The 18,366-nt window shown below is 33.3% G+C and overlaps 1 protein-coding gene across 1 annotated transcript; it reads right to left on the bottom strand.

The window, feature by feature from the left end:
- Positions 1-3,945: 3,945 nt before the first annotated feature.
- Positions 3,946-4,488, bottom strand: LOC124934866 (agamous-like MADS-box protein AGL62). The gene has a single exon (XM_047475361.1). The coding sequence runs from the start codon at positions 4,486-4,488 to the stop codon at positions 3,946-3,948; it is 543 nt and encodes a 180-aa protein (XP_047331317.1).
- Between the last annotated feature and the right edge of the window lie 13,878 nt (positions 4,489-18,366).

The raw sequence follows: 18,366 nt of genomic DNA on the forward strand, positions 1-18,366 counted from the left end.
TGCATAAGATGAACTTTGCTATTCCATGTTTCCCTTGAAAATAAACAATACATTAATAATTCAATTCATACATAAGAAAAGACGAAATAGTCGCTTCTATGAAATACAAAAAAAACTCATTAATCATTAAATTCATACATAAGACGAACTAGTCTCTAATATGAAATGCAAAAATAACCCAAAAAAAAACTACATAAGAAAAGACGAACTAGTCTCTTATATGAAATGCAAAAACAAAAAAAAAACTAAGAATCGTTTAGAAGAGCATTGAGATCAAAATCTTTAACCGGTTTTACTGAAACCTCGAAATCCTTAGATCCAACCATTAGTTATTCAAATTTAATTTTAAGTTCCACTAGAAGTGTTTTAAACTCAAACATCTCTTCAAAATTCATCTCAGGAGGCTTATAACCCATCAAGACCGCATCTAGCACTTTTCCATGGTTTTTACCTTCTAAGAGCTTCCTCTAGATCTGACTATAATGTTCAGATTCAGAGGAACCGTGTTATAGAAATATAACCACGGATTTAACTTTCTAGATCTAATAAAAATAATGCGACAATTTTATATAAACATAAATAAAATGCTTAAATAAGATTTTTCAAATAAGCACATTATCAATGCATAAGATGAACTTTTCTATTCGATGATTCTCTTCAAAAAAAATAATACATTAATCATTAAATTCATACATAAGAAAAGACGAAATAGTCGCTTATATGAAATACAAAAATCTCATTAATCATTAAATTCATACATATGACGAACTAGTCTCTTATATGAAATGCAAAAACAACCCAAAAAAAACTACAAAAGAAAAGACGAACTAGTCTCTTATATGAAATGCAAAAACAAAAAAAAAAACTAAGATTCGTTTGGAAGAGCATTGAAAACAAAATCTTTAACCGGTTTTATTGAAACCTCGATATCCTTAGATCCAACCATTAGTTTTTCATATTTAATTTTAAGTTCCACTGGTTTTAAACTCAAACATGTCCTCAAAATTCATCTCAGGAAGCTTATAACCCATCAAGACCGCATCTAGCACTTTTCCATGGTTTTTACCTTCTTAGAGCTTCCTCTGGATCTTACTATAATGTTCAGATCCAGAGGAACCGTGTTACCAAAATATAACCACGGATTTAACTTTCTAGATCTAATAAAAATAGTGTGACAATTTTATATAAACATAAATAAAATGCTTAAATAAGATTTTCCGAATAAGCACATTATCAATGCATAAGATGATCTTTTCTATTCGATGTTTCCTTTGCAAATAAACAATACATTAATCATTAAATACATACATAAGAAAAGACGAAATAGTCGCTTATATAAAATACAAAAAAAACTCATTAATCATTAAATTCATACATAAGACGAACTAGTCTCTTATATGAAATGTAAAAATAACCCAAAAAACTACATAAGAAAAGACCGACTAGTCTCTTATATGAAATGCAAAATCAACAAGAAAAAATACCTACATAAGAAAAGACGAACTAGTCTCTTATATGAAATTCAAAAACAACAAAAACAAATCCCTACATAAGAAAAGACGAACTAGTCTCTTATATGAAATGCAAAAAGAAAAAGAAAAAACCCTTAAGAATCATTTGGAAGAGCATTGAGATCCAAATCTTTAACCGGTTTTACTAAAACCTCGAAATCCTTAGATAAAACGGTTAGGATCAGGATCGCCGATAGAGGACCGGGGTCCGGCTAAAGGAGACCGCTTTACAACAACAACACACACAACACACTGGTACTAATCCGGTTAAAGATTAGAACCGCTCTTAACACTACACAGATTGTCACAGACTCTTGAATCGAGTTTAAGGGTGGAAATGTCTGTTTCAATTTGAAGCAACGTACACGATTCGATTTAGAAGGTATTATGAGAAGTCAGTTAAGGTGGAGAGAAAGACGGTTCGATTTGAATTAAGGAAAAGCCGGTTCGGTTGGAGTGAATAGTGTTTCGGTTCTATTAGAGTAAGCCGGAAAAAAAATGAAGAACACAAGACAGATTTTTATGGATGTTCGGAGTTGAATCTCCTACGTCACCCCTTCTTATGAAACAGTGAGAAGGATATTCACTAACTGGAATATTCAACAAACACAATTCGATCGAGTCTTATTTACTGCTCGTCGGTTATACCACTCACACAATGATGTAATACTTTTACACAAGATAAAATACACAAAGTTTATCAAAGTCAGATTTCAAATAATTTCAAGGATTTCAATCAAATATTCAGGGTCACGTGTAAAATTAGTCTGGTTGTGAATCTGTAGAAATCTGTGTGTTCTTCGTTGCCTTGGGCTTCTATTTATATGAGAAGTATGACAACGATCATATTTTTCTCTCTCCAGGGGATTGGTCATCTGAAGTCATGCCGGTTCAAATAAGGTGGCGTGCACGCCTGGCCATTTTGGACACATGGCAGACATGCACTAAGCAGCCGCCTGTTTCAGAAGATTTCTTGTGATCTTGGGTAAGGTTAGGTAATCATTATCCTGCCACATGCCTGATTTCTTCTTTTACATATTCCCAAGGAATATTTTGTCTGTCTTAACACGTTATCTTCAAGATATTCATATCTTTTGAATAATTTGTCCGTTGAAGATGTACGTTATCTCTTAGGATTTTCGATGGGTTGAACTAGCCGGACACTTTTGGTTTGCAACTCAACCGATCCTGAACTTGAACCGTTCCAGATTTCTACACAAAGGTTAAACCTGTCCGGATTTCATCTCAAACCTGAGAATGCTGAAGGTATTTATTAGCCGGAGCTGAGGGCAATTAAATGACCGGAGAAACTCATTTAATAATCAGAACTCATTTATGAATGAAGCTCATTTATGACCCTCCATGCTTCATTAAGTGTCGGTTGACCGAGCCGGTTTGATCGATCTTCATTTCCAAACCGAAGTCGGACTACTGGTCAATCTACCGAACCGATATCATTTGCCGAGCTGATCTCATATTATTTGCAGCTAGTGAGATTCAATCCCTGGTCACTTGTGTGAAAGGCAGAAATGTTTACCACTACGCTACAACACCTTCTTGTTATATTTAAACCAATTAATATACTTGATATAACTTAGCGGTTTAACATATATATTTGAACTTAGTTTTATCTATTCATTAAACTTTTCATAAGTTCTAACAATTATTTTCTAACAATTTCTCCATTTTTGATTATTTAGAATAAATATTCAAAACTTGTAATCGTTGGCTGGATTAAAATTAACTCACTTAATTTTTCTAACACCAATCATCAGTTTTTATATTTAGTTTTAAGTTCCACTAGAAGTGTTTTAAACTCAAACATCTCCTCAAAATTCATCTCAGGAGGCTTATAACCCATCAAGACCGCATCTAGCACTTTTCCATGGTTTTTACCTTTATAGAGGTTCCTTTGGATCTGACTATAATGTTCAGATCCAGAGGAACCATGTTACCGAAACATAACCACGGATTTAACTTTCTAGATCTAATAAAAATAATGCGACAATTTTATATGAACATAAATCAAATGCTTAAATAAGATTTTTCAAATAAACACATTATCAATGCATAAGATGAACTTTGATATTCGATGTTTCCCTTAAAAATAAACAATACATTAATCATTAAATTCATACATAAGAAAAGACGAAATAGTCGCTTATATGAAATACAAGAAAAGTCATTAATCATTAAATTCATACATAAGACGAATTAGTCTCTTATATGAAATGCAAAAACAACCCAAAAAAAACTACATAAGAAAATAAGAACTAGTCTCTTATATGTAATGCAAAATCAACAAGAAAACACACCTACATAAGAAAAGACGAACTAGTCTCTTATATGAAATGCAAAAACAAAAACAAATCCCTACATAAGAAAAGACGAACTAGTCTCTTATATGAAATGCAAAACCAAAAATAAAAAACCCCTAAGAATCGTTTGGAAGAGCATTGAGATCAAAATCTTTAACCGGTTTTACTGAAACCTCAAAATCTTTAGATCCAACCATCAGTTTTGCATATTTAATTTTAAGTTCCATGAGAAGTTTTTTAAACTCAAACATCTCCTTAAAATTCATCTCAGGAGGCTTATAACCCATCAAGTCCGCATCTAGCACTTTTCCATGGTTTTTACTTTCTTGGAGCTTCCTCTGGACCTGACTATAATGTTCATTGAGCTTACGAACATTCTCCTCGAATGGCTTCATGTTATTATCATCATGAATTAACAAAGTTTTATTGACAAAACTTTCAGTGATGGTGTCGACGTTAGGATGGCCGAATGAGAGTGGCTTACCAGTAGGCGAGAAGATGATGATGGCAATCTTAGATCCAGTCAAAATGCAAAGCTCATTCGCCTTCTTAAAAATGGAAGGATGGCGTTTCGAGAATGCAACTTGACGAGCTGACTTAGAGTTAATTAGATTCATCTTGATCTTCTTACGACCTTTACCGGTATATTTCCTCGCCATTTTAAAAATCGTAAGAAAAAGTGAATGGTTAAAGGGGAGAATCGATGTATTGAAATCCGAAGAGAATGACTCTATTTATAAGATAGAAAACCCTACAATTATACAAGTCTCCAATCTAAAACTGTTTTCTTTCTATATATATAATTTCGAGAAATACAATATAAAATTAATTCTAAATAATTCATAAGTTATTAGTCTTTTCCAAATTATATATATATTTATTAATGCTTATTAAATATTAAAATGTAAAATAAATCTCTAATAATTAGAAAAGGAAACAAGTCATCTTTTACAACAGCATATGCCAGTACTATTTCCCAACCCCTCCCTTCATATATTAAAAATATGTAAATATATTTGCTTATTAAAAACCACCTATATTAGAAATAAACTTATTATTTTACTTGAATTGACAATTTCCAAAATCTAATTTTTATTTAATTATATGAGTTATATAATTACTTTATATAACAAATTACTATTTTTAATAGTCATTTATGATTTATTTTTAAAACAATAAATAACATTCTATTTTTATAATTTATAAATGAGGCTATTTTAATTACAATTAAAACTTCAGATAAATAATATATAATTAAATCAAGGAAAAATATAAAAATTAATATATTAATTAATATATTAATTAAATTATTTAATAATAAAAATAATAATTTAACTATAAACGATAGTTGACCAATAAACAAAATATACAATTCCAAATTGAATAAAACAAAATGAACTTTTTTTTTTATTTTATTTGATTTTGTGAGGATTTTACTTTTTCTAAATATTTAAATATACAATGAAATGAAATGATGTTTATATATTATAATATATTAAAATTTATATTATTATAAAAAATAAATTTATATTTTTATTAAATAAAAAATATAGTGATGTTATATAAATAATTGTTTTTATTAGTTTTCGTAGGTAAGTCGCCATACACTACAAAATATGTGGCAACATATAACTGCAAGATTTCCTATTTTAATGCAAGTTTTAAATAACTGCAATTCACATTGCACTAAAATTTGAAAGAGGAGTGATAGGGGGAGAAAATTTGAGGGAGGGAATGTGAGAGTGAATGATGTGTTATTATATCACTGGTTGGAAAAATATAAAAGGTGAGTAGAGAGAAGAGAGAAAATTTTTGTTATTTTTTGGGTAATCAAATTGCGCCACATCATTCACTCCCCATTCTCTCCCTCAAATTCCCTCTCCCAATCATTTCTCAATTTGAAACATTACAAATCTTATAACTATATTTTCAACCAAAAAATATTCTTAAGAATATTTAATACAAAATTAGAAATAGAAATATCTAATATTTTTCTAAATTTATATTAATATATCTTTACAACTAAATTAGTAATAAAGAAGTCATGGAATAATGTTGATAGTATCACTAACATATATTCATTTCAATGTTTGCAAAATATTTTGCAATAAAATATATTTTCATTAACTATTATAACAAATATTATATAAATAAGTTGGTGATTATTGCAAATTAAAATATCAAGTAACTAAGATAATATTGATAAGTAAATTTATAATATACATTGCATTAACACAAATAAATAATATATTCGCAATTGGTAGTGCAATTTTATTATAATTTATTACGGTAAACTATATTACAATTTTATATAATAGTTTTGTAAATATTTTTCAAAATATTCGTAAGATATTAGCATTAAGTTATGCATTAATTATTATTTATAATCTTTTCGCAACCAATTCTGCAATGGTATGCAATGTTATTATCGCAAACTAAATTATATTTATATTTATTAGTTTTTAAATTTTCGTTTGACATATTTGTAATATACATGCAATACGTTTTGCAATAAAAATTATATATAATCTTTTCGCAAAAAGTTCTGCAATTGTCTGATATCATATTATTGCAAATTACATTATGGCAATAATATTTAATTATTTTGAAAACATTTATTATTAATCTATTAACAATAGGTTTCGCATTAACAATTATAAATAATCTCTTAGCTTTATAATGTACATTAAACTATATGAATTTTTATATAAAACATCATTTTTAAAATATAAATAAATATTCAATGCAAGAGTAGTTGCGAGTCTTATTAATTTAACTCTCATCGGTTCCCTTTTCACCATCAATTCGGTCAACCATAAACGTCTTTTTCACTCCCACGCACCATCATTAAACTCTCTTCATCATTTCATCTTTTCATCCTATCAAAACATCTTCCATATCTTCAACATATTTCCAATTCTTCAACAAATTTATCTTCAACATATTTCTCTCTATATAAACTCTTTTTTTTCATCATTTCATCATGTTTTTAACACGATTTACTCGCAACCAACTGTTTTTAAGGACTTCAAGCTCTTCCACTCATTGTTATGACCTAAGCTTCAAAGATGAGAACAAAATGCAGGTGTTATAACTAAATGTTGAAATAATTTAACCACTGAGATTTTGATGATGAAATGACTTATGAGTTTTAATGCAGGTGTATTGAAATAATATTTCATAAGACTTGGCTCTAATGAGGGTCATTAGACCGATTTTGGCATTAGATACATAGAATTAGACGTACAGTCTAACTCATCGGAATTAGACGTGTAGTCTAATGAATGCATAGAATTAGATGTACAGTCTAACTCATCAGAGTTAGACGTGTAGTCTAATGAATGCATAAAATTAGACGTACAGTCTAACTCATCGGAGTTAGACGTGTAGTCTAATGAATGCATAGAATTAGACGTACAGTCTAACTCGTCGGAGTTAGACGTGTAGTCTAATGAATGTATGTAATTAGACGTAAGTCTAATATACACGGAATTAGACGTAAGTCTAATGTGTTCGAAATTAGACGTATAGTCTAACTTAGCGGAGTTAGACGTGTAGTCTAATAGACATGTAATTAGACGGATGGTCTAATAGATTTTCGGAGTTAGAAGTGTAGTCTAACATATTTACAATTAAACGTAAGTCTAATGTGTGCGGAATTAGACGTACAATCTAACTCATCGGAGTTAGACGTGTATTCTAATAGACTGTGAAAGTTAGACGTGAGTCTAACTCCTATAGACAAGTCTGAGGTAGAACCGGAATTAGACCTGCAGTCTAACTTAGTGGAGTTAGACGTGCAGTCTAATGGTTATTGGATAATTAGACGTGCAGTCTAATTAGTGAAAGTTAGACGTGAGTCTAACTCCTTCAAACAAGTCTGAGGTAGAACCGGAATTAGACGTGTAGTCTAACTTAGTGGAGTTAGACGTGCAATCTAATGGTTATTTGATAATTAGACGTGCATACTAATTAGTGAAATTTAGACGTGAGTCTAACTCCTTTAGACAAGTCTGAGGTAGAACCGGAATTAGATGTGCAGTCTAACTTAGTGGAGTTAGACGTGCAGTCTAATGGTTATTATAATTAGACGTAAGTCTAATTCTATTAGACCAGGCGGTCTAATAGACGTTACTATTAGAAGAAGATTTTTATTTCATTAGACTGATTTTACAATCCGTCTAACTAAAATACATTTAATGCTCAGCTTAAGCAGTATGCTTGAAAATTGCATTTCACCTACCCACGTGCTATAGTTGTACCCTACTCCTACTCCACTTTCTAGTAAAGATTAGTACAACAGCTATATGCAACCAATCAAGGAATGCCACGTAAGATAATTTTCCTCACATTACTTGTTTTGCAGGTACATCCCTGATGGAATATTCGGCGCACTACCAGTGATGTACGGCCACGATCCTTGTGCTCAGAACCTGCTGTGTACAATGGAGGCCTTCCAATGGAAGAGTGCCACGTATCATTCTAAAAGATCCGACCGTTAGCTCTTGCTCTGTAATTAACAAATCTAAAGGACAATCTGCCTTAACAAGCACAACTGCTAACCTTACAAACTTGCCGATCTTGAGAGAATTCAAGCTTTTGAATATTCATACTGTGAAGTTGCTTTCTGATTGTACTGTGTGTGAATCAAGAGAGAGCTAGAATCAAAACGCTTTTAGCTGAGTGATATTCTTCATCTTATAATTGAACAGAAAGTGTTCTGTTCAATAGTGAGTTAAGTGTGTGTAAACTGTATTTGATTCGAATCATATTATAGTGAATCCTTCCGGTGGTTGGAAGAAGGGGTGACGTAGGAGAGCTTCTCCGAACATCCATAAACAAACTGTTGTGTTCTTTCTTTTCTGTCATCTTTTCATATTTCATCTTGGGCTTCAAACCCAAGTAAACAATTCCGCCTTGAATCTGTTTCAAGTGTTTACAAGTGTTTGCGTAGAATAGAAAGCGAATTAAATCCCTAACAGGATTTCTTTCAAACCGTTTTTCATAATCCTTCATCCTTAGCCAGACCTCCGTCTTTATCGATAAAGTCGATCCTATCAATGACACGACAACAAAGGTATGTCATATTTTGTATATCCTTTAATTTTATTAAAATGTTACCTTTTTCGAGTTTTCGTACTTATTTTTGTTGTTTATATTCATTAGATCAAAAAAGTTTTGTTGGTAGAAAATAATTTGATTGAATATGTAATGGGTGTCATGGATGCAAAGAAGATGAAAAGCAGCTTGAAAAGCAATAAAAGAAAAATTAATTAATGAACTTTTATTTCTTTTGAATGATAGGTATGAAGATTTTGAACACTTGTGGTTTTTTTGGTTATGAATGTTATTTTTTATTATGAGTACTATGAATGATATTTTTGGTTATCAATACTTAATGATATTTTTGGTTATGAACAATATTATGGTTTTTCAATGCTTATGAATATTTATGTTCTTTGGTTATGATTATTTATGTTTAACATGTTATAGTTAGGATTATTTATATTTTTTGTTTACATAATTTTTGAAAAGTTTATGGTTATAGTTTAGTCTTTAAAAATTTAAATTATACTTTCAGTTTTATAACATTTGCACTGTTTTTTGGGCATATTTTTCATTGAAATTATTGCGAATAATATTACTGATCAACGTCTAGTTCTGTTAGAATCAAAAGCACAATAAACGAGGATAAAAAACGAAAAGAAGAACGAACACCAAGATTACATGGAAAACCCTTTACGAGTGAAAAACCATGGGCAGAAGAGAAGGCTTCACTATATCGAAGATTGTACAAATTTTGGTGAAAAACGTAAAAACTGAATTAGAGAAAAGACGGATGTATTCTATATATATTGTCTAACCCTAAAATATAATGTAAATTAAAAGGGGTCAGACCCATTAAGACTACAGGTCCATACAATGCGGGCAAAGCCCGCTGACCCAACAAAAATTTGGGCCACAAACTCTAACAATCTCCACCTTGAAACGAATTCCAATCTTTGATAACACAACCACAAAATCAAACCTCTTCCACCAAAGCCCCTAAGGGCATAACTCAGCAATGAAGACCAACCAAGTTCAAGCAATGCTCAAACTTGGTAATAGGAAGTGACTTGGTCATCATATCTGTAGGATTATTGTGTGTACTCACCTTGCTCACAACAATATCACTATGAGCAATCACTTCACGCACAAAATAATACCGTACATCAATGTGCTTAGTCTTCTCGTGAAAACATCTTATCCTTTGTCAAAAAAATAGCACTCGGGCTATCACAAAAGATTGTAGAAATCTGCAAATCATCACTAAGTTCGCCAAACAAGTCTTTCATCCAAATTGCTTCTTTGCAAGCTTCTGTAATCGCCATGTACTCTACCTTTGTAGTAGACAAAGCAACTGTAGCCTGCAACATAACCTTCCAATTAATAACGCAACCACCAACACAAAAAATGTAATCAGACAATGATCTTCTTTTATCAAGATCTCTAGCATAATCTGAATCAACGTAACCGACAACTCCATCTCTACTTTTCCCAAACTGTAAACAAACATCAGTAGAACCACATAAGTATCTGAGAATCCACTAAACTGCTTTCCAATGTTCCTTACCAGGGTTTTCCATATATCTACTAACAACACTAACTGTATATGCTAAGTCAGGTCGTGAACAAACCATAGCATATATAAGGGAGCCAACGACACTAGAGTATGTCACTCGCGACATATAATCATCGTCACTATCTGAGTGTGGTGACAAAGAAGACAAAAGTCTAAAATGAGCAGCTAGTGGAGTACTTACCGGCTTGGCACTTTGCATGTTAAACCTACTAAGGACTTTCTCAATGTACCTCTTTTGACTTATGCACAATTTACCGGTCGGTCGATCTCTAAGAATCTCCATTCCAAGCATTTTCTTTGCTGCAGCTAAATCTTTCATCTCAAACTCGCTACTCAACTGTGCTTTCACCTTTCTGACCTCTCTTTGATCTTTAGAAGCAATTCGCATATCGTCAACGTACAACAACAGGTAAACGAATGACACATCATCACATATTTTAAAGTAGACACAACTATCATAACTACTCCTCCTGAAATCATGAGTGGTCATAAATGTATTGAATCTCTTATACCACGGTCTCGGTGACTGTATAAAACCATAAAGAGACTTTTCCAGCTGACATACGTAGTCATCCTTTCCTAAGGCTACGAATTCCTCTAGTTGCTGCATGTAGATGTCTTCCTCAAGTTTTACGTGGAAGAATGCAGTTTTTACATCTAACTGCTCAAGCTCAATATCGTGGAATGCTACAATACGTAGTAAAGCCCGAATAGAACTATGCTTCACAATTGGAGAAAATACATCAGTAAAATCAACACTTGGAGTTTGACTATATCCTTTTGCAAAAAGTCTGGCTTTATACATGGCTTCTTCAACTCCCAGCGTACCTTCCTTTCTCTTATACACCCACTTATAGCGAACAGCCTTCTTGCTCTTTGGTAGCTTCACTAGATCCCATGTAGCATTATTGTGAAGCGATTCCATTTTTCCTGCATAGCAATCATCCACATACCAGAGTTTTCGTAGGTAACCGCATCTGAATATGTCGCAGGTTCTTCTTCTGAATCAATCTCTTCAGCCACATTTAATACATACGCAACTAAATCAGCCTATGCATATCTTTGAGGGCGTCTAATTTCTCTACGAGGCCTATTTTTAGCAATTGAATGTTGTGGAGGTGCTTCTGAGGAGCTAGCACCATCCATAGAAACTGGATTAGGCCTTGGAGTTTGCTCTGGTGTAGGTTTCAACCCAATCTCAAGCTCCACCTCAATACTTGACTTCTATTGATTTCCCTCGGTGGGAGTTGAAGACAAAGACCCATGAAGCATGCTAGTCTCATCAAAAACAACATCTCTACTAATGACGACTTTACTAGTCTCAGGACACCACAACTTGTATCCCTTCACACCTTGATTGAACCCTATGAAAACACACTTCACAGAATGGGGCTCTAACTTCCCATTATCTACATGAGCATACGCAGGACATCCGAAAATTTTAAATCAGAATAACTAGCAGGAGAACCAGTTCATACCTCTTGTGGAGTTTTCTTATCAATAGTAGTCGAAGGAGAGCGATTAACGAGATGACATGCATACGCAGCGGTCTCAGCCCAAAACAAAATCGGTAGACCAGCATTAAGGCGCATATAACGCACCTTCTCCATCAAAGTCTTATTCATCCTCTCTACAACTCCATTATGTTGAGGATTATGTCGAACTGTATGATGCCTCACAATATCTTCAGTTCTACATAAAGTATTAAACTCATTAGAATAAAACTCCAAACCGTTATCAGTTCGGAGATGCTTCACATGCCTCCATGTCTACTTCTCAATCATTAACTTCCACTCTTTAAAGGTAAAAAACACGTCACTCTTTTGTTTCAAAAAGAATGCCCAAACCTTCCTGGAAAAATCATCTATAATAGTCAACATATAGAACGCACCATCTTTAGATGGTACTCTAGAAGGCCCCCACAAACCAGAATGAATGTAGTTTAGTGTCCCCTTCGTATTATGAATACCAGCCGAGAACCTAACTATTTTCTACTTACAAAAAATACATTGTTCACAAAACTCCAGCTTCGTAATACCCTGCACATCAAGAAGCCCTCTTTTGTTCAATTCGACCATGCCATTCTCACTCATGTGACCTAGACGCATGTGCCATAATCTTGTAGCATCGGAATCAGACATAGACGAACTAGCAACAGCAACATCACTTGTAATCATAGAGCCTTGCAGAACATATAAATTGGCAGTTTTCCTGAGTCCCTTCATCACAACAAGAGACCCCTTCCTGACCTTCACAACTCCACCTTCATCGGTGTATTTGTACCCTTTAGAATTAAGAACACTAAATGAGATCAGATTTCTCTTCATGTCAGGAACGTGCCTTACATCACCAAGTGTTCGAATAGTGCCATCAAACATTTTAACTCTAACCGTACCAATACCAGCAATTCTGCAAGATGCATTATTACCCATCACAACGGTACCTCTAGAGACCACTTCATATGTAGAGAACCAGTCCTAATTAGGACACATATGAAACGTGCATCCATAATCAAGAATTCATTCATCGCTCTATTTCGAATCAACATTAGACGTAACGAGGAGTTCTCCATCATTGTACTTTTCAACAACATCAGCTTCGCCATATTTCTATGGTTGATTGCTCTTATGATCCTCACCAGCCCTCTTATTCTTATTCTTATTCTATAACTTATAACACTCAACACCAATATGACCTTTATTCTTGCAGTACCTACACATCTTATCCCTATTCTTGGATTTTGACCTACCATGGTTATTTCTATTAGAATACCTCTCTTGGTGTCTACCTCGTGCAACAAGGCCTTCAGCCATGTTATCTGAACCAACGAGTTTATGCATCTTCTCTTTCGAGAAGAGTGCATCATAAACCTCATCCAGAGTCAAAGTTTCACGACTATAGAGAATGGTATCTCTAAAATTAGCATACGAAGGAGGTAGTGAATACAATAATATCAGCCCTAAATCTTCTTCATCGTACTTCACCTCCATAGATTCAAATTAGAGACTATTTCTTTAAAAATAGTTAAGTGGTTTTCTAAAGACGTACCGTCAAACATACGTTGGTAATACAAACGTTGCTTCAATTGTAGCTTGTTAGTCAGCGTTTTCGTCATACATAATTGCTCTGATCTTAGCCAGAGCGCAGCAGCTGTTTTTTCCTTCAAATAGTCTTGAAGAATCTGATTCGATAGATGCAGATAAATCTGTGATAGAGCCTTACGATCCGCTCGTTGCTTTTCTTCATTAGTCCACGAAGACGACATCTTGTCAGCGCCATATAGCGCATATTTCAGATCCATCTGTGCCAAAATAGCTCGTATCTTCACTTGCCATAACAAAAATCTGGTGTTACGATCCAACAGCAGAATATCGTATTTCATAGTGGTCATGACCAAAAATAAAACAAACAAATTTGGCTCTGATACCAATTTGTTAGAATCAAAACCACAATAAATGAGGATAAAAAACGAAAAGAAGAACAAACACCAAGATTACGTGGAAAACCCTTTACGGGTGAAAAACCACAGGTAGAAGAGAAGGCTTCACTATATAGAAGATTGTACAAATTTTGGTGGACAACGTAAAAACTGAATAAGAGAAAAGACGGTTGTATTCTTTATATATTGTCTAACCCTAAATTATGATGTAAATTAAAAGAAGTCAGACCCATTAAGACTACAGGTCTATACAGTGCGGGCAAAGCCCACTGACCCAACAAGAATTCGGGCCATAAACTCTAACAAGTTCAATGAAAAAGTTTCAACTCTCGGCTACAGTATGAATCTGAAATAATATTAGTATTAATCCACATTGATCGCCTCAATGCTGTAATTTTTGCAATAATAATATGTTGTAATTATTTAAGAACTCTTGCCTTGTTTGAGAGTGCAATAACATTTGCACTAATCAACGTTTATCGCCAAATTGATGTAACTTTGCGATATCGATAATATGTTTTATTGCAAAATTTAGTGCATATCAAATGGCATATTTAGTAAATATTTTTCAACTCTCAGGTAGAAATTCCCTATTTGAAAGTATAGTAAACTTTGTACTAAACCGTGTTCAACGCCAAATTGCTTTAATCTTTAGATATGTATGATATGTATTATTGCGAAGACTAGTGCAAATTGAATGACATATTTAGTAAATATTTTTCAACTCTCGGGGTAGAAATCCCCTATTTGAGAGCACAGTAAACTTTGCACTAAACCATGTTCAACGGCGAATTGTTTTAAAGTTTGCAATATCGACAATACGTATTATTGCAAATAATAATGCAAATCGAATGACATTATTAGTAAATATTTTTCCACTCTCGGCTAGAAATTCTCTATTTTAGAGTGCAGTAAACTTTGCACTAAACCGTGTTCAACGCCGAATTTCTTTAATATTTGCAATATCGATAATACGTATTATTGCGAAAACTAGTGCAGATCGAATGATATTTTTAATAAATATTTTTCAACTCTCTAGTATAATTCCATTGTAAAAGAGTGCAATAACATTTGCACTAAACCGTTTGCAATATCAATATTATATAATATTGAAAAACCTATTACGGATCTCTATTTCACGTTAAATTTAATTAAATTAGTGACAATTTTAGCATTAAAAAAGTATTTAATATTTCTAACTACCACTAACTACCAATGTACTTGTGTACTTACTTCATTCACTTCATCTTCTACAATTTACACACTACAATATCTCAATATCTAACTTCTATCTTCAATCTTTGATCAAGAACATCAAGTTCTTCAATATATTTCATTTATCATCAAGGTAAATATATGTCTCTATCTTCTATCTTCATAATTTATATATATAAGTAGATAATATTCTTATTTTCATGTATGTCTTCATGTTGTATCCGATATTTAGGGAATTTTTATCGTTTGATGAACAAAGATCGTGATTTTGAATATATTTTATATACTTAACACATTATTCTTATCATGTCTTTGATTATATATATCACATATTATTCTTATACATGATTTTATATACAACATCATTTATATATTTGGATAAATACATATTAATCAAATGTAAAAGCCCTGAAATTCTTAGAAACAATTATCTCTATCAAATTAGAACGAGCTCGTACAAAGAGAGAATTCAAAATGAGAAACAACAATACTCATCATCATCTTCAATACAATCTCCTTACATCGTCATAAGAAGGGGAAGAGAAAAAGGAAGGGGAAGAAGGTCTCTCAATGAAGATAGTTGGCATGCAAAAATCTCAGGCTGGGATAGTTAGGTTTGAATGTAGTCTTTTCTGTTTGTAATCTGATAGGATCGGCGTAATCAATAGAGACGGGGGTCTGACGATTGATAACGACTTCGTAAAAAAACGATTTGATAGAAATCATGTTAGGGATTTAAATCACTTTCTATTTTGCGCAACCTCTTACAAACTCTTGAACGATTCAAGTGCGGAAATGTTTGCTTGAGTTTGAAGCTAAGAACCAAGAATGAAAAGATGAAAGAAAGAAAACAACACAACAGTTTGTTTATGGATGTTCGAAGTTAACTCTCCTACGTCACCCTTTTTTCCAACCACCGGAAGGATTCACTAAGCTTTCAACGAATCAAATACAATCGCACGACTAGCTCACTGTTGAACAAAACAGACTTTGTTCAACTTACAATATGAAGAATATCACTCAGCTAATACAATGCTTTGATTCTAACTCTCTCTTGTTTAACACACAGTAAAAGCAAGAAAGCAGTTGACAGTTAAGATAGAATAATCTGAGTATCGATAGATCGATGATTCTTCCGTTGTCCTTGAGGATCTTTAAATATGAGCAGGTATCAACGGTCGTATCTTCATAATGACACGTGACGAGCTTCCATTGGAACGCCTCCATAGTACACAGCATACTCTGAGTACAAGGATCGTGGTCGTACCAATCTGATAGTGCGCTAAATATTCTTCAAGGATATTCCTGCAAAAACAAGTAGTGGGAAGAATATTTGCTTACGTGCCATTAATCAATTGGTTACAGTTGACGGTCGTACTGATCTTCACAGTAAAGTGGAGCAGGAGTAGCGTACAACTAGAGAACGTGGGTAGGCGGGTGCTAGCTTCAAACAACTACTTAAGCATGGCATTAGACGTATTTCACTTAGACGACCTCGTCTAATGAAATTAGACGACCTCGTCTAATGAAATTAGACGTCCCCATCTAATAACAAGATCCATTAGACCACCTAGTCTAACGGGATTAGACTTCACGTCTAATTACACTTCACTTTAGGCTAATCTAAAGGAGTTAGACTACACGTCTAACTTTCACCAGTTAGACTGCACGTCTAACTTTCACCAGTTAGACTGCACGTCTAACTTTCACCAGTTAGACTGCACGTCTAACTTTCTCTTTCCATTAGACCTCACGTCTAATTACATTTCACTTCAGACTAATCTGAAGGAGTTAGGCTACACGTCTAACTTTTACTAGTTAGACTACACGTCTAAATCAACTAGTTAGACAGCATATCTAACTCCGCTAGTTATATTGCACGTCTAACTCCGCTAGTTAGACTGCACGTCTAACTCTGTGTGTTAGACTACACGTCTAACTCAACTAGTTAGACTGCACGTCTAACTCCGCTTGTTAGACTGCACGTTTAACTCAACTAGTTAGACTACACGTCTAACTCCTCTAGTTAGACTGCACGTCTAACTCCGTGTGTTAGACTGCACATCTAACTCAACTAGTTAGACTGCACGTCTAACTCTCACTAGTTAGACTGCACGTCTAACTCCGCTAGTTAGACTGCACGTCTAACTCTGCTAGTTAGACTGCACGTCTAACTCCGTGTGTTAGACTGCACGTCTAACTCAACTACTTAGACTGCACGTCTAACTCCGCTTGTTAGACTGCACGTCTAACTCCGTGTGTTAGACTGCGCGTCTAACTCAACTAGTTAGACTGCACGTCTAACTCCGCGCATCTAATGCCAAATCGGTCTAATGAACCTCATTAAGACCAAGTCTAATATAACTTTTTTTATATACACCTATACCAAAAGCAATTAGACACATAGATAGAGTTTGATATACATTTATCATCAAAATTCCAATAGTCAAACTACTTTGACACTTAGTCAAAATAATTTGACCCAACATAATCTCTGTTTTTTTTAGAATGTATGAATGTTATTAATCAGTTTTTTTAAGGTCTTTTCATTGTCATCCTTAATCATATCTAGGGTTTGTCTAGCTTTGATTTATGACCCTCCCACTTTTGGGATTTTAATGAAATGGTTTTAACCGTTTTCTCAAAAAAATACATATTAATCTTATATTTGATTATATATATATTGTAGATTACAAAATGAGGGTTGATCGGGTTTGGATATACAATAATAAACCTGAATGCATTGACATATTTTTAAAAGGTTTAAAAGAGTTCATTTCATTTGTCACAACTCAACTTGCTTATATTGATGGTGAAAAAATCAGGTGCCCTTGCCAAAAATGTCATTTTCAAAAGTTCATTACGTCTGAATTATGCCATAATCATTTGTTAAGAAATAGATTCATGAAAAACTATTATACGTGGGCTGCTCATGGGGAACCAATTGAAAACTCAAAAGTATATAACTATCAACGTAAACAAAAATTGGTAGGTTACAATGAAAGATCAAATGTGTATGAGTCAATGATATATGTATGACATGGCATCAAGTTACCAACCGAATGTGGGGAATGAAGCTTCTATAATTTAAACAAACATATTTTATCTTAAAAGTTTTAGAATGTATTGAACGCAGCACATCAACCAATCTGGCATAGTCATCAAAGTGAGAGTAAACTATCAGCTATGGTAAAACAACTTAATATGAAATCTGGGAATAATTGGTCTTAGCGTGCTATAAATCAAAATACGAACTACATT

The sequence above is a fragment of the Impatiens glandulifera genome, chromosome 4, assembly GCF_907164915.1.
Source record: "Impatiens glandulifera chromosome 4, dImpGla2.1, whole genome shotgun sequence".
Taxonomy (NCBI): Eukaryota; Viridiplantae; Streptophyta; class Magnoliopsida; order Ericales; family Balsaminaceae; genus Impatiens; species Impatiens glandulifera.